This window comes from Bombus vancouverensis, chromosome 13 (assembly GCF_051014615.1).
Source record: "Bombus vancouverensis nearcticus chromosome 13, iyBomVanc1_principal, whole genome shotgun sequence".
Lineage (NCBI taxonomy): Eukaryota > Metazoa > Arthropoda > Insecta > Hymenoptera > Apidae > Bombus > Bombus vancouverensis.
Window position 1 is genome coordinate 10,342,478 of NC_134923.1, and position 27,682 is coordinate 10,370,159.

General features: G+C 34.0%; 2 protein-coding genes across 5 annotated transcripts in view; one reads left to right on the plus strand and one right to left on the minus strand.

Annotated features, from left to right (window-relative positions):
* Positions 1 to 27,682, minus strand: part of kst (spectrin beta chain, non-erythrocytic 5 kst) — a 57,607-nt gene that overhangs the window by 28,725 nt on the left and 1,200 nt on the right. For 3 of the 4 annotated variants that reach the window (XM_033345274.2, XM_033345283.2, XM_033345267.2), the window contains exons 1-3: positions 12,705 to 12,897; positions 7,398 to 7,648; positions 6,799 to 6,966 (exon numbers count right to left, since the gene is read on the minus strand). In XM_033345274.2, coding sequence (XP_033201165.2) covers positions 6,799 to 6,966; positions 7,398 to 7,648; positions 12,705 to 12,741 — 456 coding nt within the window. In that variant the 5' untranslated portion in view covers positions 12,742 to 12,897. Of the gene's footprint in view, positions 1 to 6,798; positions 6,967 to 7,397; positions 7,649 to 12,704; positions 12,898 to 27,682 lie in introns of those variants that run through there. The other variant, XM_033345291.2, reaches the window with a different exon arrangement.
* Positions 19,126 to 21,159, plus strand: cag. The gene is made up of 3 exons (XM_033345325.2): positions 19,126 to 19,795; positions 20,180 to 20,267; positions 20,346 to 21,159. Exon 3 carries the CDS (start codon positions 20,348 to 20,350, stop codon positions 21,077 to 21,079), a length of 732 nt encoding a protein of 243 aa, XP_033201216.2. The 5' UTR covers positions 19,126 to 19,795; positions 20,180 to 20,267; positions 20,346 to 20,347; the 3' UTR covers positions 21,080 to 21,159.

Consider the following 27,682-nt stretch of genomic DNA (forward strand, 5'->3'; position numbering starts at 1 on the left):
CAATCATGATACTAATATATAAAAATATTTATATGTCAGAAATGGTTGAGCTTCTGACCTATATGTACTAAGGTTTCTTTACTCAGTACCTATGTATCCTATGTACTACATAAATAATGGATGGTCTCTTTTTAACACTTTGTATAATCTGCGACAAGTCACTCTGATTCCTTGCTCCTTTCACGATAATTGCTAAGAAATGCAAGTCACACGTTCCCCTGGCTGCACTTTCACCGAAACTTTTTACTCGGTCCTTTCAATGAGTCCGCTTTTAATCAAGCGTACATGGAAAAATATAAATAAATTCCTCCACTCATCGGTTTCTTGTTGGTTAAATGATGTAACACGTGTGAATCTTGGTAGTTCTTTTGCAAGATGGCGCAACTAATGCGAAATTATGAATAGGCTATGTTACAATATGAAGTAAGGTTAGGAACTTAATTGTACAGGGTGATTCAGTTAAGATTTCTACCGTACATTCGTATGTTTCCAGACTTGTGATTCTGATTCGATGAATCAATTAGATGTTTATGTACTTACGCATTTATAGAAAAGATATGTGGAAAAATCTATAAATATCCATGTTTTATATGTTTGGTTGTTTTTAGATTCGAAAGTCTCGGGCGCCAGGAAAATAATAATTTATTTAAATAGCTTACGATTACGATATGAATTTATTTTTATTTAACCAGTCCAGTTGCTGTATAATCTTTAAGCTGATTTAAATTGGTACGATTTCACCGATCCTAATCATTCATATTGAAAGAAAATAATTTAATTTTCTGAAAAGATATTTTTACCTCCTCACAAGATGGACATTCCTCATTAAAAAAAAAAAAAAAAAAAAACTAAAACAAAAATAATCATTTCGAATCTCACGAGTTCCCAGTTTCAAGAGTTCCGAAACACAAAGCTTGGGTTTGAGTTTCGCGAATATTCCAAAATCTAAAAATCACATCTCGATCTATCTGTGGTTAAAACGCTATTCCTGATCGACATCATTGAATTACACTTTCTGTGAGTGAAACATCAGGGAAGAAGTGTCATTGAGTGTCCACAGACAGCCAGAAGCGTCGGCTGAATGTGTGGACAGGCTCGTAAGAGCGGTTCTTCGTGGCGGAACAGCGTCTAACGCGAAATGATCAGCACACGAGCAACGTATGTGCCGTCTGGTTTCATTTCACATCTGCGGGACTCACGGTCTAGCAAGTTTCGCCTCGGTCGCTGACCCTTACTTCTCTCTTTCTCTCCGTGTCTCCCTGTTTCGCTCCTTTGATCCTGCCTCCAGTTCTGTCCTCCTTCCAGAGATCTCCTCCTCTCTCTGTCTTTAATTGTACCCTTCGATTTCGATCCCTTTCGTTTATCCGTCGCGAGATCCTTCTATTCGGATCTCGAATCAATCCTTAACTCTCTAATTTAAAGGGTCTGTTGCAATCAAGATACAGACTCACCTTCGAGTAATTTGAGTAAGCCAACAAAAACCAACTGAACATCGATCAAAATGAAATCACTTTTCGTACGTGTTATTGATTCGTAATTAACTAATGCTCGTAGTAAACTCCTAATTGGAGAAGATACGAGACGAAGCGCAAACAAAAATTACACCAACGCTCCATTTATCCGAACTTGAGGAGCTCGTCGATTCTCCTCGCTACCAATTATTTTTCGTTTACATAATAGAAGCTCGCATTTATTAGATAAGAGAATTCAACCAACAAAAGTTCTGTTAATCGCTCATTAATTAAAGTTACCAACAAATGAAGTTCCTACTGTATTCCTAACTGAATACTAAACTGCAGATAAAGACTAATTAAAAGAGAAACGTCTAGAATTGGCTTACGTTTTTCAACAATATAATTACGCCTCATACGTGTATCAACGACGAGCATGCAAGCGTAATATCTCTAAAATACCAATGCTTGAATATTCCAAAATACATTCTAGTGCTTCAAAAACTTAATACTCCAAGACGAAAAGGCTTTGGTACTCTAACATTACAATATTCTAATACTCGAATGCCTTAATAATTCAAAATTCAAGTCAGAACCTCAAGTATTTCAGCTAGAACCAAACATACGATAATCATTTATTATTCACGTTATAGTACCACGTCAGAATAATTTACTTATAATTCTCAATGATAATTGATGATAGACTACTTGCAAATAAATAAAAAAAAAGAACCTCAAGTATCCCAAAAACCAAAAGAATCCAACACTCTGATATCTCGATATTCCAATAATCCACTAAATCAATATTCCAGCATTGTAAACTCAGCCTAAGTAATCTATCTGTAACGCGTTGCACAATAGATTTTACAACCATTTTAAAAGAAAAATTATTAGCACTAAAAATCCTAAAATTCCTCCTTTTTCTCAGACCGTACCTACGTTACTCCTCCCTTATCCTTGAGATTAGACATTGAGAAATATTACCCTTGTACGTATGGTTATTTCAAGCTGCAAGGGGACTATGGTTTCTCCGAATGGCCCGAGGCTACCTCCCTAATTACTGTCGGCTCCGATTCTTTCGGTCATGGGAACAGCCCCTAGAGCGAGAGCCATCCACGTTTTAGACGCAGTTATCTTGTCAGAGCCTTGGATACATAGTTACAGAATGCTCCACGAACACTATCCTGCAATCCTGCAGCATAATGTTCTCTACATCCTCCTTATCATCATTTGCATTCTTTCGAAGTTCCAAATTCCGTGTCTTTGTTTCTCTTTCTACGATACAATGAAAATGTGTTTTCACAGTATGACTCTTCTACATTGTTCAGCTTCTATATTTCCTCTGAGTTTTCCTCAACTATTCGGTACAAACTACATATCGTTGAAAGGCTCTTGAATTTTCATTTCATTTTTGTATCTTTAAAAAATTGTTCGAGTTTAAGAGAAGCATATAAAAATCATCATACAAAAAAAAAAAAAAAAAAAAGAATGACGCTCCTCTGGCTTATTGAGCAAGATGTTAGAATCCAAGAATTCGAAAACTATAGTAGTCAAAACAAATTCATCATAGTTAAAAATAATAATCACGACGTGTTCATGAATTAGCAATAAATAATGCTTGTACTTTGTATTCCAAAGGAGAATCTTACAGATTTACGTAGGTGATATGCTGTTGCAGGAATTATATATTTGTGGAAATATTTATTATTAGATAAAGAGTTACAAACAATTTTCATATATATTTCTATTCGCTTATCTTATCACAATACTATTACTGGGGCTACGATAATACAGAGTTTTTAAGGAACAAAGCAACAGTATGGAAAATAAGAGAATTTAACCATAAGGTAGATGTATTCTATGCAGCAATGTACAGCATGTAAACCGAAAGCTCCAACGTTGATTACGAACAGGTACATAAATTTAATGCTCGCCTAAGATCACGTCCGCATATTTTACACTTTTTATACGCGATTAGCAAGATGCTTTACGTAACGAGGTTGCCGCGAATCGCGTAACATGAGCGGTAATAAACACGCGCGAAACATGTCCTTTCTACGAATAACTTTCCATCCGCGAATTACCCGCTTGATAGATTCGTCATTTGATAATAAGAACAAAAGAGATTATCAACATTTCTGGATTAACGATTCAGATTAAATTTTTCTTTTATGATATTTCTTCTTTCGGAGGATTAAGAATTTTTCCTAATTAATACAATTTTTCATATTTTTTAAATTCCTTCTGATTCTGGGCAATTATTTTTTAAATATCACAAAAAAGTCATTTCTTTGTAAGAAGATGCGTTCCCTAGCAGAAATATTCTTCTTTGCTGAATCCAACTTCTCCTTTGATGTATAATAATCTTATCCAGCTAAACCGCTTACCATAATTCTATTTAACTAAGCTAATTACAAATTTATTAATCTATACTTAATTATTATTTATTAATAAACCCAAACACTAAAACTGAAAATCTGTAATCCCTAGTTTAAATTAATTTTAATTTTAATTTAAAAATGTCCCTAACATTTCTCCAAGGGGCTAAAAAACCACTAGTGTTTCCTATTTCTCCTTCTAGATTTAATATACAATATTTTCATCTCGTAAAAAATAGCTATAATGTGTCAACTTATCAATCAGACGCCCCAAAGTGTACTCGATAAACGATCACGATTGGTTCAACAATGACATATTCGAGTAACAAGTCGCGAATGATAATTTGAAACGATATGTGCAGGGGAATGACAAATGTCGAAATCTGGGGACAACCACACCCAATCGAATTTGGCACGCGAATCAATCACCATAGTCTGTATATATAGTCGCTTGGTTCACCGAGTGATGACGGGCGATATCTCCCACCAGGATCATTGGAAAGGACACGGCTATTTCTGGAAGGTGATCCTCGGCTAATGCAAACACATTCCATAAACGTCCCAACGATTTTTCATCCGGTTTAGAAAGCGAGGGAAAATCGGCTAACGCGACGAATTTCAAACCTGCAAATCGCGAAAGTATTTGACGAAAGTTCCGCATTTGGCAAAACTGACACGTGCAATGTATGCGGAAATGCGGATTTTCTTTTCTTCCAATCGATTCTCTGCTTTTATAAGAAACCATTTCTGATTGAATTTCATTTGAATCTAAATGTAATATTGCCAGCAAATTAGATTACGTTTCCATTAATGACTAGAAAAATTATGAGTATTAAAAAATAATAGCTGTTACTTCTTATAGATGACGATAGAGAATGACAATCTTTCTTAAATTTTCTTCTTACATTTGGACTATAGGGATCCCTAGAATCCTAGGGAGAATCTAGATTCCCTAGATATAATATTACCTTAATCCTGAAGTATGTGAGAAAACAATTAATTTAAAGAACGCTTAAAATATTATATGATTCTTTATGAATCGTTTAAGCATCTAAAATGTTATATTTAATGTTGTTTTTATGATATTTTTCATAGAGATAAAGTGATAACAGATTTCCATTAACTAAAAAGTTCTGTTTAAAAAGTACAAAATATATTGCATAAAAATTTTAACATGGTAATTAATTATTATTCTTATCATCGAAATTGCATAATAATGTTAGTCATGTATAATGTATAGTGTTTGGGTGTACTTCTCATAGTCGATAGACCATACGCCATAGAAGTTTGAAAAGACATCCTACGTGAACGCGGAACTTGCGACGAAGCCCTACAAGTGCAAAGTCCTCGCGAATGGCCTCTATGCTTCGTAGCTTATGACATAATAGTTTTATGTATGCTGCATATGGCGCGACGTAATGTAGTTACGGGATCGTGGGCGCAAGATGCGTCTGAAAGACGTTGCTTCTAAGTATTGTGACTTTTATAATTTATTCTTGTCGTATGACTTGGTAAACCAAAGGAAACCGTTGCAAACTGTTTTGTCTCTCCAGAATTATACATAGAATATTCTACACTTTCGTGATCTCCGTGCTTCTTTTAAAGATTCAAAGCCCTAGGTTGTAAATTTCCCTAGATCTTACACTGCTCAAGGAAATCTTATTTATTAAGGAAACCTAAAATCATATTATACTTCGAAGTTTTCTAGTTCTTAATCTTCGATCTTCAAAGATCTTGGATTTTTCCAACAGGTACAAATTTCTATATTACCGAGATCTCAAATTATTCCTTCGAAGGAAGAAACTCGAAGGTTTTTATACTTTATATTATAAACTAAAATCCTATATTTTACGTTCTTCACTTCTCTAGAGACATCGAACGCTGCACGTGTGCATAGCATTTATGATTTTGCCCAAGAAAGATGATCACGATCAGAGTCTCCCATTACCGGAAGTAGCAGCCACGCGTCGCTTATCTCATCTTTTCTCTTACGGTTTCACGTGTTCATTCTTCTGATTTTGTAGCGCTCTTAAAATTCGCGAAACTAAATCACTTTTAATTTTCATGTCTGGCATCATTTACACTTAACCGTAATTAGTCAGTTACTTGAATAAAACGGCTGATAGCTCGAGTGTAACGAAACGATCGAGCAAACACGAGTCGGATGCCAGATAATACATATAGCCATTTATTAATGTTCACGGCGAGGAAAAGCCTCGCCGGTAGAAAATTTCAATTTTCACTTACGTAACAGCGCCGCCCCTTACATAATCTCATAATCGAATGTAACGCTGTCGCGAAATAGAGAAGACAATCGTGAAAGCGTGAGAATTATTTCCTACGTCCTCTCTAACGAACAATTAGATACATCGATGTAGTGAACAAAGCTACTAGGATCTATACCTCCGGGAGAAATTTTCTAATCTTACCTAGGAAGATGTCGAATATGATAATTTGTTCATTTATGAAGATATCTTAAGATTAAGAAGAAGATTTCAAGAAAAATTAACTGTCAAGTCGTTTTTGCTTGATTATGCCAGGAACTGTAAACTTTTAGTGTAAATATAACCGTTGCAAATATTGAAAGGTTGATGCAAAAGCTATCAAAGATTAGTAGTGATGACTGTCAATGAAAACGCTCGGTTCTATAACGTTAATTTTAAAGTATAATTTTATGTTCTTCTAGAAAATATGGAACTTTGTATTTCGAGTTTCCCTAGATACTATTTTTTAGATTTACTTAAATTCTTCTAGAATCATTTCCTGAAATTAGAAATATATAGGGATCCCTAGAATCATAGGTATCCCTAGAATCATAGATTTCCCTAGATATAATATTTTTTAAATTCTCATGTGACTATTTGTGGAATAGAAACAAAACGTATATGTATTTGAAATACACCTTTGAAATCCATAGAAAGATGAAGTTCATTTGAATAATATGTGGGAAAACGATTAATTAATTCTACCTTTGTATGAAGAAACGCCAGAGATTTGTTCACGTTCTCGATTTTGTGCACCCGCATGCGACCATTGTTAGGTTTAGCCAATCGTTCACCGGAGATGATCTCTAGCAGTTTTAGTAATTTCTTGCCGTCCGCTAGATCCGTGAATAAATCCTCCACTTCCATACGTGCCTGCGAAGTGAAAGTAATCGATTCAACAAGTCTCCGGATTCCTTCCTATATAGATATTCTAGCGACCCTAATATGACGTGTGTCATTCTTATAAATATCTTAGGTATTTGTATAAATATCGTATCATCTACATTTTCTAATTACTTTTTTAACCATTTTTTTTCAAATTATTTTAATGTCTTTTACAAGCAATTGAGAAACGTTGTATTCACAGAAAAGTAGGCCATTTTTACAAATATCTTTAGTATTGTTATATTTTAATTTTAATTATTTTAATTATTTTTAATTACTTTTCACAATTTTTAAAAAATTATTTACAATTTTTTCCAGGCGGTAGAAAGACAACGTATTCGAAAAATTAAAAGATATACTCTCTTAAGAATTACTGTCTCTTTTATAATATCGGAAGTTGTATAAAAAGCAAGATGTACCTTCAACAGAAACGAGTTGATCCATTTGGTGAATGTCTTCTTCTGTATATGCAGACGTTCCTCCTGCAGGGCCTTAATACGGCCCTGCTCAAACCTCAGTGTATCTTCCCTCTGAGTCATTCTCTTCTGTATATCAGTACCACCCCTGAATTTGTCGACTCTGGACGGTGGATAGTTTGGCGTGTAGTCGAAGATGTAACTCCTTGTTTGGGGTGCGGCGCCAAGCCCAACACCGGGCACATACTGCGCCCCTGAAACCAAACATTTCACCAAAATTAGACACGCTTTGAACACAGCACCTTATTTGGAAAGGAAACACTACTAACGGAAATGGAAATTTCTGTTTTCTTTCAAATGCGATGTTTCGTAGGAATGCTAGGGGAATTTCTAAACAGTTCTATTTTAATTGTAATATTGGTAAAATATAAAACTTTCCTATAAGTAGAGCACTGAAAATCATAACGGTGTAAAGAGTAAGTCATAAAAGTAATGTATTTATTATTATACAAATTTCGCTAAATTTTTCAAATCATAAAACTAGAAATAGAATATTCACAAACGTGAGGTTGTAATTTAGTTAGTTATGGCACTTGTATAATACTCGATAGAATGGTTCTATCAAGAATTGAAATATGTGACTAAATTCAAATTCTCATAATTTCGCTTATATTACGCTATAATTCTCAGTACACAAGAAAGTACGATACTATTTCTTTCATAAGTAAATGAGAATTTCAATTTTTAATATCACGCATTACAATAATATTTAACTTAAAAATAGGAAATTATCTTTTTAATTCAAATGTTACACATAAAATATTTGTGTTCCAGATGCTTAACTTCGCACTAACTCTAGAATTAAGGATCAAGAAGAACAACGAGTTCCCTTCCTTCACCTCATTGCACAGTAGAAAGGAAGCAGAGCCCTATTAAATCCCAGTTTTCCATATACACACTAAATAAGCAATTCAAGTTCGCGTACACATTTATTCGGTTGTTGTTCGGTCCTTATAAGGCGAGAAAAAATTTATGACACATGCCGACGATAGCAACGATAAACCGGGGACAATAATCTCGTCGAGTCACGAACACTGGTAAAAAACAAAACGGTTCTCTCAGGTAAACGTCGTTCGCGCTTACTCTTTATTTACCTTGCACACGTTTCGCCACAATGCTGCCCCCTTTTTTCCCCTAGTAACCACGCTCGTCCGCCATTGTCCGTGAACGACGCATTAATTTTACCGGTAGTTTAATTCATGAAAGTCAGTGAACAAGATTTCTTTTGCAAGGGTAAGATTTAAACCAGAAAATTGAGCGTAAAATCAATCATGACTTTTAATTAACGATTCTGACAAGATTTTCAAAGATGTTTGAGTTTAGTTTGATTAAAAAAATATTATATGCTAAATAAAATCGGAAATTTATGTTGAATAGGTGTCAACACTTGTTTTAGGGATCACAAATTCGTTTTTATACTTTTCGATAAAGTTGGGTGGAATTCTTTATTTCGATCGTTAATTTATACGAAAACATGATCGCAAGACGCAAGGATTATTTCAAGTTTTTAAATTCTTTAGTAGTTTTATGATCTTTTGATCTTTTGATCTTTTGATCTCTTTAGACAATTACGTATCATATAATCCTCGATAACGATTCATACGATAATTTATCAAAGATAAAGGATCATCACACAATAAAACATCGTAAAAATTTAGTAGCAAAATTACCTTAGTAAATATGTTATACAAGATAATCCAAAAATAGATGATATAGTTCAAGCATTTTTTCTAAAAACAGGTATAAGAAGAGTTCTAGAATTCTCCTTTAATTTCGTCATATTTACATTTTTTATCTTCGTTATTCTTTACCCTTAAGCATTTTTCTCTACACTGCTCCTTATATCATTTGTACTTTTAATGTTGCTTTACTTTTAATGTTCTGACATACATACATTTTCTTCTTATTTCGAATTATTTCTCATATATGTATGTGCATGTGTTACAGATTATTAAAGAGAGATAGAACTATAAGTTAGCAAAAGATCCGTACATTTTTAAAAACAGATACTGTTAACTTGCCAATGTAATCAGTAAGTACATTAAAAAACTGACGATAGTTGTCTGAATGGTACGAAATGGGGCGAATAATAAACTCGTAACTCGCCAAAAAGGATGGATAAAACGAAAGTTTTTTAAAACACACGAATTATACTTATTAGAGTTTAAGGTGTTCAAACTCCAACAGTGTGTTTTATCGTATTGATGTATATCCAATAATCAACTCGTATCGCAGAATTATCGTTTAAGAGATTAATCTTTTTAAGTATTTTATATTTTTTCCAAGACGACAAAAAGCATTATTACACAGAAGAATTCAATAAAATAACCCTGATGACTTTCATTAACAATGGATAATTTTCTATTTCTACGACGATGGAAATGATTCTTTCACTCTCAGGGAAGATACCTTATCGGAACCTGGCGATAGCTCGTGATTGAAATAGTCGAGCACACTGTGGCACAATTCTCCTTTTACTTCGTGTAATTTTATGTCGAATGAATTTTATATAATTTTAATGTAACCCTTGATATTGTTACGAGCTTATACAGCATTTTGATATTTAATAAGATTATTCAAACACTTTTTTAACGAACTTTTTAAATATTTTTTCTAATCTTTCTGTAGTATATTTTTAACACTAAAGTAAGGTACGTAAAAACATTCTTTTTAAGTGAGTTAGAGATAAAGCAATGGAAATTTATGGATAATAAAACGACGGAATCCAATTTAAAGACGTAGTTCTCCGGCTACTAAAACTTCCATTTATTACTCTATGTGCTACTTCAATTAATAAGTATACTGATCTTCTGTTCTAGATACATATTCATTTGGGCTTTACAATTATCATCTAAAAATTATATAAACTTCCACTACAGCTTATTATCGATAATACTCTAATTTAAAATTATCTCCAATTCGAAAACACAAATTATTCAACCGACAACTTATACGAACAAAATTCTAATTTTATTAATTCATTAAATAAATTTTTCTATCTAAACGATTGAGGGAAATAAGAATTGCAAAAGGATGACAAATCGTTACCACGAACAATTTATTCCGATTAGTTCACCGAACGACGCTTATTTGAATAGTATTTATATCCTTCATTATTGACGCTATGTATCTAAGCAGTGACTGGAGGCATTACAATTAATTGAGCTCATAACTAAATACGTTCGTGCTGTGATCGTTAATGTCTACATACACAACGCGTGTTGTCGTTGAAAAACATATTCGATAAGAGTGTTCATTATGTTAATGCAATGCTATCTTGGAATTGATGTCTGACAAAAGAAGTTAGTTTTCATTGCAAAACGACTCCGCTAATTAACACGAATTCGTCGGTGAAGATATGTTGTTTGTAGACATGTCGCACCTGAGAATTCTTGCACTCCTTTTAGATAACGACAATCGAGAAGTTTAAAGTTAAATATTGGGAAAACGATATTTACACGATACATCATCGGAATATATTGTTTTAAAGATAGCAAGGGCAATATAAAATATAAATGATACACATTATGTTTATCATATGATATACAGTATATATTCATCATAACTTCACTAGTATGAGTCACTAGTAAAATTTAACCTCTTAACTTCCATACATCCTGTTAAACAAGCATACACATAATCCTTGAAATGTAAACCAAATTTAATCTACTTTGCAACACTTGCAACATAACCTAAAATATCTATGAAATTAATTAACATCAATGTTATCATTGAAAAATATTTTTGTTTCACAGGATATATAGTTAAAGAAACTTTTTATCTCTACTTAATTATAGTTGAACAACGTCAATATCGATATGAAAGATATTCTTCCTTCAAAAAAATCTAGTAAAGACGAACTTTTTGTTTAAATGTAAATCAAGTTTAACTTGCTTTCTTTCGTTGAAACTTAACCTAAAGTATCTACTAATTTAAACTTAAATAATATCTATGTTTGTTTTGAAAAAGTATTTTTCCCGCAAGAACCTAATTGTAAGGAACTTTTTACTATTCTAAACAACAAGAGAAAACAACAAAAGGTGTAGATATTCAAGAGAAGAAAAATGCGAATTATATACGCCAATGAGGAGAAACGGCAACCTCAGTGGTTAGCTCGCGTTCGCACTGAAAAGCGTGCCAATAGATGGCTACGTGCAAACCGAGAGGGCAATGACAAGCAGGTAACATCGTAGATTTGATTAAAATGCTTAAACTCTGTCTCTGTCTGAAGCTGTTCGTCGCTGTTCTAAGCCGTTGGAAACCATGTAACGCGATTGTAACGCACGCGCGTGTATACGCTTGCGGATTCTTCGAGCGTAACGTCTGCAAACACAACTACTTGCACACGTTCGTGTAGTTTTCAGCAAACCTTACTTCTGAACTTGTCCGAACTAAAATACGTATAATGCATGATGTTATGATTTTTCTAGGAAATTAGATTGTTCAGTACTTATACAGTAAGAACTTCAGTAACGATGAGAGACTAAACTAGAATGACTATGGAAGAACTTAAAGTAGTTTGTATAGAATCTAGGGATAGACTATAGAATTTTATGTGTTCCGTAATGTAAGGTTAAAAAGCAGCCATGATGGATTTCACTGTAATAGAATTGTACAGAACAAATGTATGTATTTAGAGTTGAAATAGAATGTAACTGGTACATTTGAATACTTTAAGGCTACTTTTTAAAAAAAAACTTTTAATTTCTAATTATAATTTTAAAGATATTTAACCTTTTCCAGCATGATTTACCTCTAATTCAAACTATAACCAGATCAATTATTAAACCCTATAAATACCCTCAAATTATATCAAAAAAATCAAACTTCTCTATTTAAAAATAAGCTTAAAAGTTGCTTAAACACAAAAAGACAGTAAATCCCGATAGAAAACACGGATCGATTAAATCGTACGAGCTTAGCCGACGAACAGCTAAATAGTAAACGACACTCATGGAGCTCTAATTACATGGAATGCGCGGCAGGATTTCGATAGATAATCTATCTGTTAAGATAAACTTGCGTAGATACGGCAGTTTCCAAATCGCTCTTCTACCATGAAAAGACTACCACACCCATAATCCCTTTCGATAAAAAGATACAGAGATCTTAACCTATCAACGCCTAATCCTATTCAATGGCCTCTAATCAAAAACTTCGTTAGAAACTCAACTCAAATGCGATCCTTTATCCACGGTTTACGATCTATTGATTCGCAAATTAAATTACAACTGGCTAAATTCAACGTACCATGATAATAATTGCCTGGCACGGTTGTCCCTTTCATTTTTCAATGGCCGTTGATCCACTGGTCTGCTTTCATGACTTCTTTCACCAAAGTCAATATCATGAAAAATTGACGAAAATCACGACTCGATATCGAAACGAGGAGACGACGAACGAAGAACGATTGGACGTCTACGAATGGCGACACCGAACTGATTCAGCTGTTAACTCAAGACCACTTTAACTGCCAGGACTCTTATCGCGTATCGCGAACATTTTGTGTCCGTTCTTTTATATAATAACGTTAACAATAAGTATATGAGTATAGAGCACAATTCTTTTTCACGAATGTATGCGACATGACCGACTGCCAATAACAATACGTAAATTTTTATCGTTACTTGTTTCGCAATTGTAAAGTTTCGTGATATATTATCTGTCAAAAGCAAGTGGCCAGATATTATACGTACATATGTTCTTCCGAGCGGGAATGTACCTACCAATGGCGTAGCAATTAAGTTATCGATTGTAATCGGGTATATGTAAATTTACATATAAAATTAAAGTTTATGTTAATAATAATAGCACCTTTTTTAAATTTGGAAATTGTTAAGTAAAGGTAATTTAGAATTCGGCTGATTGAATGGTAATGATGGGTGAAATAGGCAATCTCATTTTAGAAAAAGACGAAAGAAAGAAAAACGCACGAGGACAGAAAAATTGTATCATTATAGTAACTTCCGTAGAAAATAAGATTAAAATAGCAAGTAAACTAGAAATAATGTCGATAATAATAGAGCAATACAATAATAAAATATGAATAAAATATGTTTACAAATTCAAATAAATCATAATTTGCTCGTAGCATGATTAAGCATGCATCGTTTTCAAGTTGATTAGATGATCGTTTGTACATAAACTGCGATGCAATTATGCAGTGGAGCACGAACCGTGACGTTTTCATAGGGACGCGGGCTATGTAATGTGTACGTTAGAATGAATTTACATAAATTAAACGTACGTTGTATGACCGTGATAGAAGAGACGATAATTTTTTAAGAAAGTATTAGCGGCTGTAATTCATAACTTTTTAATTCAAACTTTCGTGTGTGAGTTACTCTTTGGTTTCGGCCGCGAAACAAATTTTTACTAGTTTAAAAATGCTTTAAGATTTTAATTTCCCCCCAAATTTAAACAAATGGTTATTTTCTGTGCGATAGAAAAGTATGATTCGATCGAAAACGAGTTACAAAATTGTTTAAAAAATGTGTAACTTTTATAGAGCAAACATCTGCCAAATTAAACTTAATGCTTGCTGTACAGCCATTTAAGTCGAAGGTCTGATGTCACGAGGTAGAAACACGTACGATAATGAATTTTTATGGCATTAGCATATCGTCATCTAGTGATGTAACGTCTTCAAACATAAAGAATTATTGAAATGTTCTTCACTGTGACAAGAAATGAGAGATCGTTTCTAAAACTAGATAAATACACTGAAAAGAACGAATTGTTTGATTGTCCAGTTTCAATCGTGTGAAATAGCAGTGACTTTGAAATATTATCATGAATTTGGTGCTTTTACTTGTTAAACTTTTAATATTATTAGGGAATCTGTCAACGTCTACCAACAATGTCAACATACATTTACGTCTTCGATATCTGTCAACAGCTTTAACGTTGGTCAACATTTAGACTTGTTAACATCTTTCAACATCATCAGCTTTTAAACATTTGTCCACACGTATTACTAGTAAGTCAACATTTATAGATATCCTCAACTTTTGTCGAGTCCAATCAATATATAATACATAATTTACGGCTATCGACATTTAATAGTATTTTCAACATTCATTCTATGAAATAAATAATATAAAATATAACTTGTATGAAGTAAAATTCATACGTTGAAGTAAGTCATTTCATAAAATAACTTTTCAAACATCCAATATCATTATTACATGGCAAACGCCTTGCCTTGTGTGACTTGTTCTGGCGATTATCTGATAGAAGTGACGATGACGTTATGACTTATAAATCCATGTCACTACTACGCCTTTCTTTTTTTGATAACGCCGATACTCAACATATTTGATAGAGAAAAAAAGAAATACACAGGCATACAAAAATATTTGCAACTTCGTTGATACTATGAAGACTGGTGACGCGACACTAGCGCCATATGGCCGTTAACTATTTACTGGCGCGCGCCATTTATTCATCCAATCTTGAATTTCTTTAATTATTCATTGATTCTATCTTTTTATGTTTCAAATATTCAAACGTATTGAATTTTTCCATAAACATAACAAAAATCATATTTCGTTATTTCGTGACGTGAACGTTACGCCCGATGCTAGTACATATGATACTTATAGTATATTATTTCATGGAATCATTTATTCGCTTAGTTTCCATTTACTTTCGATTAACCTTCCACACGAGGCGTAATAGAAAGTAAAACGAAATCCAAGATGAACCACCCACTAATTTCCCATACATCGCCAGGATTAATTGTACTTACAAATTCTAGAAGGAAATCTATAAAAAGCTACTAGATTGATCTAGGAGCTTAATTACTTCCTTCTTGATGTTTACAACGTCAATTTTCATTTGCTTTAGATTTCATCGTTCAGTTTCGACTGAAATAGCCAGCGTATAAGCTCGTTTATTCGGACAGCAAATAGGAAGTTCGAGATTCGCCCGGAAGCACGCTACATGCACCTCGACACAGCTACAGAAACACCTCAATGATTTGCAGCAACGTCTATAGATAAGAATCAATGATTTTTCGACATTGGTTCCAGATATAAGATGTATCAAAAAGCAATTTTTTATCTCAAAACTGAAAAAGATAATCGGTTACATATTTTTTATATTACGAGGATTATTTGTACTTCTTCATACGCAATAATTCATTCATTCTTATAATTTTTACATTGTACCGATCTTGTCTATTTGTCAGTTAAGGAAACATAGACTATCTATACCAAGAATAATCGAAAACTTTTAAAAGGGCTTTTTAAATAAGTAATTAAACTTTGAATTATTGACATAACCTTTCAAGCTTCCTTTGATATTTTTATTTATACAAATTTCCCAATTTAACGACTAAAGATAGATTACCGAAAATAAGAACGAATCAGAGGAAAAGGAAGAATGAATCGAAGATGAAGCGTTCGACGAACTTGGAAGATGGTCGGTCGCTGCCAGGAAGTACGAAATTGCCCCGGAAATGCGTCGTACGCAACGACGGGGCAGGGAAGACCGTGGCAAAGAAGACCAGGTGAAATCTGAACCGTATTATTATCGAAACTCGTCCTGACTCACCTCGAAAACAGATACCAACACACTATTGACACTGATAACTTAAACCTAGACAAATATTCATCTGCTGTATTACACACGCGCTCGCAACCAAAGGAGACGAAATATAGAATGTGGCAAGCTGTACCAAGTTCAAACGATATGACGACATGTCTATATTTGGCCACCCACTGACATTACCAACGACAACGATCCGCTCCTGCAACCCTATACTTTTCAATGGCACTTGTTGCTAGCCGTCTACCATTTTGACCGTGAATTTAGTAGTTGAGGATCGTTATGTAGGTTATCTGATGGAATATTCCAACATTCAATCTTTTTCTAACCTATTTGTAGTGATATGAATAGAACATGTAAGTTGTTTCCACATTTGAGGTTAGTTGTTTTGAAAAATAAAGTCCCTAGACATTGTATATCTACATCATGTTAGATTGAGAAGTTGTAGGATAATTTTTGTTAACTTATTCGTAGTAGTATGAGTGCCATCTATATATATGTTGTTTTCACTTGAAATCAGTTGTTTCAAATAATATCTCTGGGTGATCGAATCAGTGTATGTTTATCTTATGCTAGATTGAAGAGTTGTGTGATAAAATGAGTAATACGAGTATTATTGGAGTTTATAGCCAACTCAATGTCATTTCCAGGGATTTAAATACAGTATGAAGCTAGTAATAGCTAGGAATGCAGCATCTTTTCTTCCTTGTGGAGGCATACGATTACAAATATAATTTTTCAAATATTCTATGCTAAATTAAGTATAAGTATAAGAATTATATGTATGTAATTCTTCTTTTACTATACAGTAATATCTTCTGAAAGAATCGGAGTTCCGTAGAGAAAAAATTTAACGAGCAGGAAGTAATATAATCTTTACGATATACCATAAGCAAGCCCTTCATTCACTTGTTCCGTATAACAGTTCCTTACCGGAAGTGTTTCTTCATTAAAGGAAGTAGAACAATGACGTTACTATGTGAATGAACGTAAGACACCAAATACACAATACGTACGAAAACTACAGAGTATTGCTAAAAAATTGCTGTTCTCAGAAGAAACGAATCTCATAATCTCTAACTAAATTCAATGTTTTATCTAATAGGTTAATAATTTTTTGAACTGAATGTTGACAGTGTTTTGTAAGTTTCTTTCCGCTCACGTAAGAGACAAACACGTTGTTTGACGTAATTCGATTTTAATTTAAATATGATATCACTTCTTGAAATAACTTTTATGGTCCCAATCTCGTTATATGTTACTACAACTGAGTCATATTTACTGATAAACCAACAGTTGGGATAAAATGCAATTTGATTACTCTAGTTTGCATAACTGTTTTGAAATTATGTGGCTGGAACTTATTTTCATCGTTTACATCATGGCTAATTAGCGAGATCACTAATCTTGATTATAAGACGATTAGTTCTATCCCTATCATTTTTATTTCAGCCAGTTAAAATACAATTATTTCCCAGCTTGCGTTCGAAATACTGACAATTTTCCGCGTAGATTAGAGCAAGCAATAAGACTGCAGCTAATATTTACATAATTGCGAAATGTTCCATCGCGAACGAGCTGTAATTTATTTAGCCGCTTGGCAGTTCGTTAATCCAGATGACATCACTGGTTTCTCAGAAGTTTACACATGTTGCCGACATTTAATTTCAATTTCACGGCGTCATTACACGCCGCAAGCTCAATAGGAATGCCATCACGATGTCTGACCAAGTGCAATGGAAGATTCTTTCCGGTTTAATTCGTCCCTCTTGCTTGAATCATCGCCAATTGTAATACGTTCACCGTACACAATTTTGAAAATCCTTGGGAATCCAAAAATTAGAAAATTTAAGTAGCCAAATATTTGATTATTCAGGGATCTGAAAATTCTAAAATTTCAATATTTGAAAATTTGAAAATTCCAACATTTGAATATGTAGAAACTTGAGAATCTCAAAATTTAGATTCCAAAATTCGGATAATCAAAAATTTGGAAATTTAACAATTTTTTAGTTTAAAAATGTCAGTAGTTAAAATTTGAAAATTCTATAACTCGAGTACGTAAAAATTATAAAATTCGTCGATTCGAAGCTGAAATGAACCGCGCTGTATTTTTGCAACATTTGAGGCCCTTTTCATGAAAAATTGCACCTCACAGTACAGAGTCATAACGTTTACACAATGACCCATTTGTAACAAACTGTTCGAGTCCCTGCTCGGTTAAGAAACAACTACCTCGCTGTTAGCCACAGGAAAATACTTATTACGATAATTATGGAAAGAGAATAATAATTTTACATGATCTTCCACACAATGTCATTGACATTTACAACCAAATAAAAGAAAGAGCCATATTACATTTTCAATTCCATAGGTTGAATCAATAACATCTTATCTTTCGAAAAGTTTGTTCATGGAGCACCCTTAATTGCAAGACGTTAGTGAGTCATTCGGCTTCCTGCGGACGTTAATTGTTAAATTATAACTTTCACGGAACAGATTGGGCAACTTGTTACATTACGTAATTATCTGTGTTCTCGATCTCGAGAGATGAGGAAGAAGATAAATCAATGTTTCACAAATGTTTGTTCGCGCGAATTCTTCACTGACTGTCTTTAGGATCAAAAAATTGACGAACTCTGTCACGAAACTCCATATCCATTAACTAAGACGATTGAATATGTTACTTTACCTCGTTTCAGTTTAACGGGCCATATTATTTCACCTAACCTAACCTAAATTTCAAAGAAACATTTTAGACAATGTATAACAATTTTCGCTTCACCCGCTATACTAAAATACATATTTTAGCATCTCTGGAGATTTTCCACTTATCCGCTATGTTTCCTACATCCCACGCTGTATACGGTATATTACAACTTGCAGATCGGTCTACCTGTGTATTATCGAGAATGTGGCCGAACGGAACGTGTTATTTCATAGAAAATGGGCATACGTGTATCATTTAGTCGAGAACATCACTGTGACTCGCGTTTCTGATCTACGCAACAACGTGGCTTGCGGTCCCTTTTGTAACTATCGCGTAAACTCCCACGTGCCACATTAGGCCACCTTTCATTCTCCAGTTAGAGGCACGAATTCACCGAAGAATTTACGTCGCCGGTATACGAATACAATGGACTGGAATTATCCAGACGCGTTTTGATATGAATATCGATGAGCCGCCTTATCGAACAGAAGCTGTCGACGCTCCGATATAGCGGATATATATATATATATAATGTCTTCCTATCTTATTGATGAAAAGCGACTTAAAGTAGAGTTACTATTTATGTGCGAAGTCTTTTATGTGCAATATCTTTAATATTTTTATTGAGGAATAAAAGACGTTGCGAATGAAATGTTTGTAAGTAAATCATGGTATCTTGAATAAAGAGAGATAGAAGGATAGAAGGAGAGATGGAAGGAAGAGGAGAAAAGTGTATTTCATAAGAATCTGCTAAGGCCAGAGGACTCATCAGTTACGCTAACTTAGAAAGCATGTACTCGTGCCATAGACACCCTGATAAGAAAGTTGAGAAGTGATACGTATTTACAATTACTGATAAATAGAAGAGAAAGTACTAGCATGAAAGTGTACGTCGGCGTAGTACGAAAGTGTAGGTAGCCATCTGGTGGTAGAGTTGAGAGTGTCTCTACATGCTCTTTCCCTTCCAGTTGGTTAAATAACGTTTAGAGTGGGAATTCAAATATAACAGTGTTGTAAAAATAATTAAATTTCGTTAAAGTGAAAGTTGTTCAAGTATTAGAAAAGAAAGAGAGAACAGAAAGTGAGTTAAAGTTTTAAAATAACTACTTCATTTGCTTTGATTTTCATTGACACATTCAAGTAGTTGGAACGAGGTTAGATGACATAACCTATAAGTTAGCGGTTTATTAATTATTAAAATAATACAGTTTCAACATTTATAGACAATTGTAAGAATTTATATATAGAAAAATATATCGTCCAATTGTTTAAATATTTGGAACGAATTTATTCCATTTTTTGTTACTCATATAATTTGTTTACTTTTTCTTTAATTATTTTAAAACCACGAATTTTAGTGGAAATCACTTGCTAACAAAAATTGTTAGATTTACTAATTTCAATTATAAATCCTTCTTGAAATATAAATTAAAAGCTCATTTCTTCTAATTAATTGTATTCATAGTTGATCCAACAGAGTGATTCTTCAATATATCATAAATATCACACTGCTAGTGTGATTAATCAATATGCTGCAAATAGGAATGCTACAAGTAGGTCAATGGTATTTAAACTTAACAACTGTTTTTATCTTAATTGTGTTGTGTTTCTTTGATATTTGACATTTACAGACATGTCAGGTAAAAGGAAAAAAGTGACTGTAACCATAGCAAAGAAGTTGAAAGCTTTGTACAGGATTGATAAAGGTGAGTCATTGAGAAGTATTGCTATTGATTTAGGAGTAGGAATATCTACTGTTTCTGATTGGAAAAAAAACAGAAAGGAGATTGAAGATTTTTGTGCCAAGATGGTTTCTAGAGATAGCTTAGGCAACAGAGGAACGATTAAAAAAGCAAAGAATGTAACACTAGATGATGCACTGTATATGTGGTATATTCAAGAACTTGAAAATGGTATTCCTATGTCAGGACCTATCCTTAGAAAAAAAGCTCTGAGTCTTAATAAAAAGTTAGGTGGTGATCCTACTTTCACAGCAAGTGTAGGATGGTTAGGAAGATGGAAAACCCGACATGGTATAAAACTGACCCTCTGTAGTCAAAGTTTACTGGAGGATGCTGTCACTAATAACAACTCAGATCGATTATTATTAGAAGATGATATTGTGAGTGCGCGTTTATCCACTCAAGATGGAGATGACATCCAAGACTCTTTTATTGATAGATATCATCAAGGAGAAACAGATGTCAACCACCTAGAAGCAACAACAATGCTAGAAAAATTAATAACTTATTTTGAACAGCAAAATGACACTTTAGAGAATGATTTAATGATTCTAAAACATTTACACAATCGTGTATCAAAAAAATATTTGCTGACTCTAAAACAGGAAACTACTGTTTTGTAACATAATACTCTCAGTGTATAATTATTGTATATGTCTTTCTATTATACAATTTTTTAGTGTAAATAAATTTTGCAAATATATATTTTTTTACTCTTGACCTACTGAGAATTATACATTGAATATTAGTTCTCATGAATGTATTTAGTTCACTCTTCTCTGACAAGTTTATAGATGTTTACTATAAAAGTAATCACTACCTCATCAAATTTTATATTTATTTTAAAATATGTAGAAAGGATATTTTTATAGCAGGTGTCATAATATATATAGTAAGTATAGTAAGCGTATGGTAAGTGTCATTTCTTAAACCTTCAATTTAAGGAATTCAAACGGCTATCATGTCAATTTTTATGAAAAAATATAAAGAGATTGTATTAAATGATAAAAAGTAAAATAATTTAGATGGAAGCTAAGTAACAAAGATTTATATTTTTCCCTAAACCAGTAGCGCTCTCTCAATCATAAAATGGCACGTCAATTAACCCACTTTTTCTCTACTACATTCTTCGTCTGTACTAATAATAAGTAATTGAAAAGAAAGCATAATTAAATAGTTATTAACTATATCCTGTGCTCAGCGAACTTAATCACTTTTCGGATAATCCAGCCATTTTCAATCAACCAATTGATTTATCTCACCTAGTCCAATTACTTTTTCAATGACTATCTAATCGGCACGATAACTTAAAACAAGACGTTAGGGTGAATATCCTCCTGAATATTTTTTTATCACGCATTCCATCGTATCGTCCAGACTCTAGATCGAACGTTGAAACCCGAGAATCTCGATGGAATCGCGGCGATTCCAGTTTCTGCTCCGTCGCTCTGATTCGCTCGGCGAATTTCCAAGAAGTCTGCCTATGCCTCTCTAACGGGCCATTGAATTTCAGCAAAATTGCGTTGCGCATACTTCGCGCTGGTGGAAAAGCCCACGATCGACAGAATTCACCGTTAGATTATGAAGATGTTGCAGATTTTTTTACCCTCTTGAGCGGAAACCGAAACGGACCATTACATCACTGCTATGCGAGAAAAATTTCCGTTGTATAAATTGCTTCCTGTAAGAATTTGTATACCTTTTCCTGTCAATATTCTTTGATACTTCTTCCTTGATCTTCTTCTTTTTCTTTTTTTAATGGAGGTGTTCTATAATGTGTACTGAATCAAGTGCCTACTCAAGGTCATTGGAAAATGACCTTTACTTTTTCCCTTGCACTGCATACTTTAATAATGAAACTACTGAAACCTTAATTTAGGTATTGTGACTATTGATATATCTATATAAATGAATATATTAATAATCTAATAATAATCTAGGCAATTTTGCAGATTACCGACTTTTCCCGTCGTAAAAAGAAGCTACAATCAAAATAGGGAAAAATGATGAGATTGTGTAATTATCATAATCTATTGTATAATCTATTCAGTTGATAATTTAAAAGATAGAAGATTCATAAAAGATAGTTGCCCTGAGAGACCCTGCAGATGTTGGAATGTTCTCACCATGCGACACTTGTACTTAAAAGAGGGCTATATACATGCTTATATATTGATAGCATGAAGTGGAGTTTTTTCAGTACACTGTGAACGAGCTGTTAAATACAGCGTGAAGACACCATTAAATGGGAGCAGCAATGAAATGCTCGTAAAGTGAAATGATCGGTGAAAAGTGAAATGAGACCGTATCAGTGTAATTTTTCTGTTCGATCATAGGAGAAGACGCATCGAATGATAATGAACCGTTTCACCGAGTTGAGTGGTGAAATTCGAATGAGGTCGATGACCAAAATGATACGCTTTTTACCTTGTCTAATGAAAGATAACGAGACTCAATTCAAATCCAAGATAGACATTTTAGAAAATAGAAAATGAAATGCAACGATATGAAAATGTGATAGGAAAGTCGGAAAAATTTATGGCTGTATCATATAATAGTATTTTCATCGTTCCTTTTGCATTCTTTCGAATTTACGGTCGAGAATAGGCATTGAATAATGATTTCACGCTACCAGGTCAGAGATAGCGTAGCAGCAAGCCAATTGAAAACAATTTATTCCTTTATCTTATCGTCATTCCTGCATTAATTACACGGGATGTTAAACGGTACAGATTTCTATTCACAGACGCCTATTCACTTGTTCATATTTCCCTTTCAATCTCCTTTTATTATTATTTTCATATTTATTTTCATAGTAATGATATTGCACTATTTGCTTGATAACTCTTCATTAATTTTCTTCACATACCAATACAGTAAATGTTTGATTCGATTGAAATAAAAATTTTGCCAGAGATGAAGAGCCAGTGTTTCTTAAAGTGGCTATAACTCGAATTACGTACATCTCTAGTCAGCTGATTTTAAATGTTAATGTATTCTGTCGTTTGTTTATAGGAACACAGTCTTAGTAGTGGAATTCGTTTTACCATCAGAATTATGACCAATGACTAGGATATAAAGTTTCTAAAGATATACAATGCAAAGAGAAAAACAACTCATTACCTATAGAGAACAACTATTATCCATATACATATATATTTTGCAAAATAGACATCCAAATCCCTCAAAATACACGGCTATAATTTATAAAATTTTTACAGAAAACTACGAATTGATCATTTTAATTATTCTGGTAATTTTTATGCAAAACTTTGCTATACACGTGTTTTCTTTTTTTTCTTTTTTTTTTTTTTTGGTAAATGTGATAATCTGCAAAAATTTGGTCGTTAATTTTTTAAACGCTCTCTATTGCATTCGACAATGATTCCCGTAGTGACGTCAGAGGCGTGTAGAAAGTTGACAAGAAAAATCTACATTCCTGCATGCGTTCTGGCAGTTTTACATTCACCGTCGCGACGTGGCCGTCTACTAGAAGAATCCGACCGCGTGTACGCGCCAGATAAAACTCCGTTCCTTCATATCGTATTCTGTCGACGCGTCTCGACGGGTCACGTATGGGGGACTTACAACTAATTACGCCAATGAGAGATGTCGTTCAAGATGTACGGCCAAAATCTGCCTTTTGTCACTCGTGTCTCCGTTATCCGTATTTTGTAACAGTCAAAACAACTGAGTGAGAAATGGCAACTTGAAGAAAACTACACGAATTGTACACCAAATTTGAAAGAAACTGTATATACATATGTTCACTGTCAACTGTACATACATGTATATACATTTATTTCATGCATTTTCGTCACGAGCAATTTCTGTTTAAAAATGTACGAAAAATGTACGATACTTGATAATTAATTAATTTCTATGTATAAGAAGCTTCAAGAGCTATCTAAAATACGACTTATCCTTTCATCCTGGGGCAAAAATCGTAACACTATATTTATTCTACGTTTGTATCAAAAAATTTAGCTGAAAAATTCAGAAATTAATTGAATTCCATTTGTAAGAAGATTCAAAAGCAAGTCAACGTATAATTTATGTTTTCGTTTTAGAGCAAGAAGCAGGAGCCATCACTGTCCTACATTTCTCCATTCATGCATCCTAAATTCCTAGTTTCCCCTAGTTGCGTGGTAAAGCATAAAGACGCCCCCACCATCGCGTAGTTTGAAACAGGTTGACGGTAATGGCGATACTCGAGTCGGCACAATAACATTGCACGCGGGAATTTTTTCCCGTGGTCGTTCGTAAATCCACGATTGACGGAACGCGGGAGTACGCGTTAAGCCTTGAAGTCTGTAACCGGAGTCTTGGTCTGTTCGCTTGCGTCTTGAGTTCCAGGACTCGCCAAGGATCTTTCTCTTCGTCTCTTTCTTTCTTCCTTCTTCTATCCTCCTCGTTTGCTACGAGCGGGCTCAACGAAGAAATGGAGGGAGAAAAGGGGGACTTTGAGAGCGGTCCAGCAACTCCCCCAGAAAACGTGTATGTGCGCGCGCGCACGCATGAGAGACGTATATACGTTTCGTTGTTAATACTCTAACTAACGTTGGATAGCGATGGGAATGATTATCGTATTTTACTCATTGCTTGGCATTCACAGATTCGTTATATGTATATAAATTTGAAAATTAATTATATAATCTATATTATTAGTACTGCATGAAAAGGATGAAGTGTCAATATATAATTTATTATGTATTTGACTTGGAAACTTGTAAGCAAATTCTGCATAACACTGTGTATAGATATATATATATATAGGATTTATATGTGATGGTCATATTTTATGGTCTTTCGAATATTCTCCATATTGATAGCTTTTATGGTAAATGTTTACAAGTTATGTTTGACGAAACGTAAGTATTTAACAGGGACGACCTTGAAACGACTTTGAACGGAAGAATCCTTGACAAGTGTGCTCACCGGACGATACTGAATCTGTAACGCGTGTTTACATTTGCATATTAATGAGCTTCGAAACCGGATATTTTTAGGTTCTACTTTAATTATATCGGCTGGTGTCACGCGAACATCATGTTTTGGAAGCAATGTTTCTTTCAATCTGATAATTCCTCTCGGCGTTATCTTATGAATTACGCATCTCCATTTAAAAATTTACATCACTCCATAATCTCTATTATACAGCGTTTTTTTCTCATCAAACATGTCACAACATTTCTATTATAATTATAACAAACAATATTTATGTATTAATATCTTATCGAGCCAGTAAGATCCCCACGGTTACATAATCTAACATAATACATTTTGTCAGTCGGCAAGTCTATCAGTTCTACAGCGTGTGACATATTTTGCATATTTGTAAAAAGTTAACGTCGAATAAACTCAACAAATTACCAGGCTTCGATTAAAATAAACAATCCTGAATAAACCAATTTTCGCGTTACATTTTAAACACAACCGAAGAACGGTTACACCCATCGCTGGTTTCACGCACACGACTTTCGCCCATCGGACGAGCATCGAAAGGGACCGCTGGTGGAGGGAACGCGAAAAGTACGATTGGTGGGGGGAAGAAAAACGACTCCCAAGAAAAGGACGCAACGATAGGGAGGAAGTGAGAAAGACAGAAAAAAACGACATCCATTGAGAATTACGGTATTCGTCGAGTAGTGAGTAGAGGAACGGACAGAGTGTTGGAGGGGCTCATTAGAAACTCAAGGCACTACGGCGTGGCGGCGCGCGCGTAATATTATTTCCTCGTGGAACGCAGGGGCTAAGGCTGATCAAATGCCGGGTACCGTTCGGGAAAGGATCGAAGTCCGCTCCAATTTCACGTGCAACGACGCCAGCGCCCCGTTATGATCGCTTCGCTCAACAGAGAGAAACTTGTTCCGACCGCGGGGGGAAAAGGAAAATCTCCACCGGTCTTTACGCTCCCTTATGCATACATACGTACGCAAGCGCGCGCGCGCGCGGTTTTCCAGCTGTCCGTCGAGCGACCTTTGCAAACGACCAGTTCTCCTCCGCGAGGAATTCTGACCTCGTAACGGAATGACTCTACGCACAAGCTATTAGACACGGGAATACGGGGACGTAAGATATCGTCACAAGGGGAAAGCTATTGCGGAACGGGTATCAAAGTGGATTCTACTGTGGGATGCAAGAATGGAGTTAGGGCAATCAGATCTTTTTTATATAAAATGCACGAATTGTTTATTATTTTATCTTATATCATAGTGGAGGATAACAGAAAGTTTAAAGAATACAAAAGACAGAACAATTTTAGAAAAAAGATTTATAATTGATCGAAACAATAAAATTATGGACAGATATAGATAATATAGATGACTGTTATGAAATATTTAGTACAGCAAAGTTATTATACACAAATATGAACTTTTAAACTTTCTTTTATTTGACACTAATGTATTTGTTTCAGATTGTATTACTATACTTCTAAAGTTGATCACGCTGTGGTAAATTTTGTGAATCGTTGCCATTAACGCATAATTTAATATTTGTCAAACACTTGGCTAGGTGTGATGTCAACAAGATTAACTGTGAACAATAAAGGTATCAAATGATACAGTATATTCATATCAAAATATCTCCTTACTAATTCACTTTATAAATCCTAACTCTACTAGCATTTTACACATCGATATTAATTTGTTAATGATATGGAGCATGTGTAGAAATGCTATTAACCAAAATATGCAATTGATATCATCCTAACCTCTGAATTCATTCCCATCTATAATCTGTAGGTTCTTAAGACGCAGATGCAGATGTGATAACATCTTCCAGTGGTTGGAATAGCGATGGTGATAGTTGAAATTTGATATTTGTGAAACGAAAGTGCGCGAGATTTGAAAATACCGCCATTATTTTCTATTGCAGAATTCATGTTCGAAGTAACAAAATGGAACAGAAAGATATTTGATGTAGTCGTAGTTGTCAATAAATCAATATCTGATATTGTTAAGTTGATAATACTTATACCAATAGAGTAATAAATGAAGTAATATAGAAGAAAATTATGTACTTTGAAATTAGTAATCAGTTACTAATCAAACAAAATGATATACACGTATAATGCGTCATCACTTAGGGATTACAAAAAAAAAAAATTCTTAAGAAATGAGGCTCAATGCGAATGGAATGATGATGATGAATGGTAAAAAATTTAAATTTCTTTCGCACGATTTCCTGGTATCGAATAAGGCCCTTTGTTCCGTTTTTAAGCA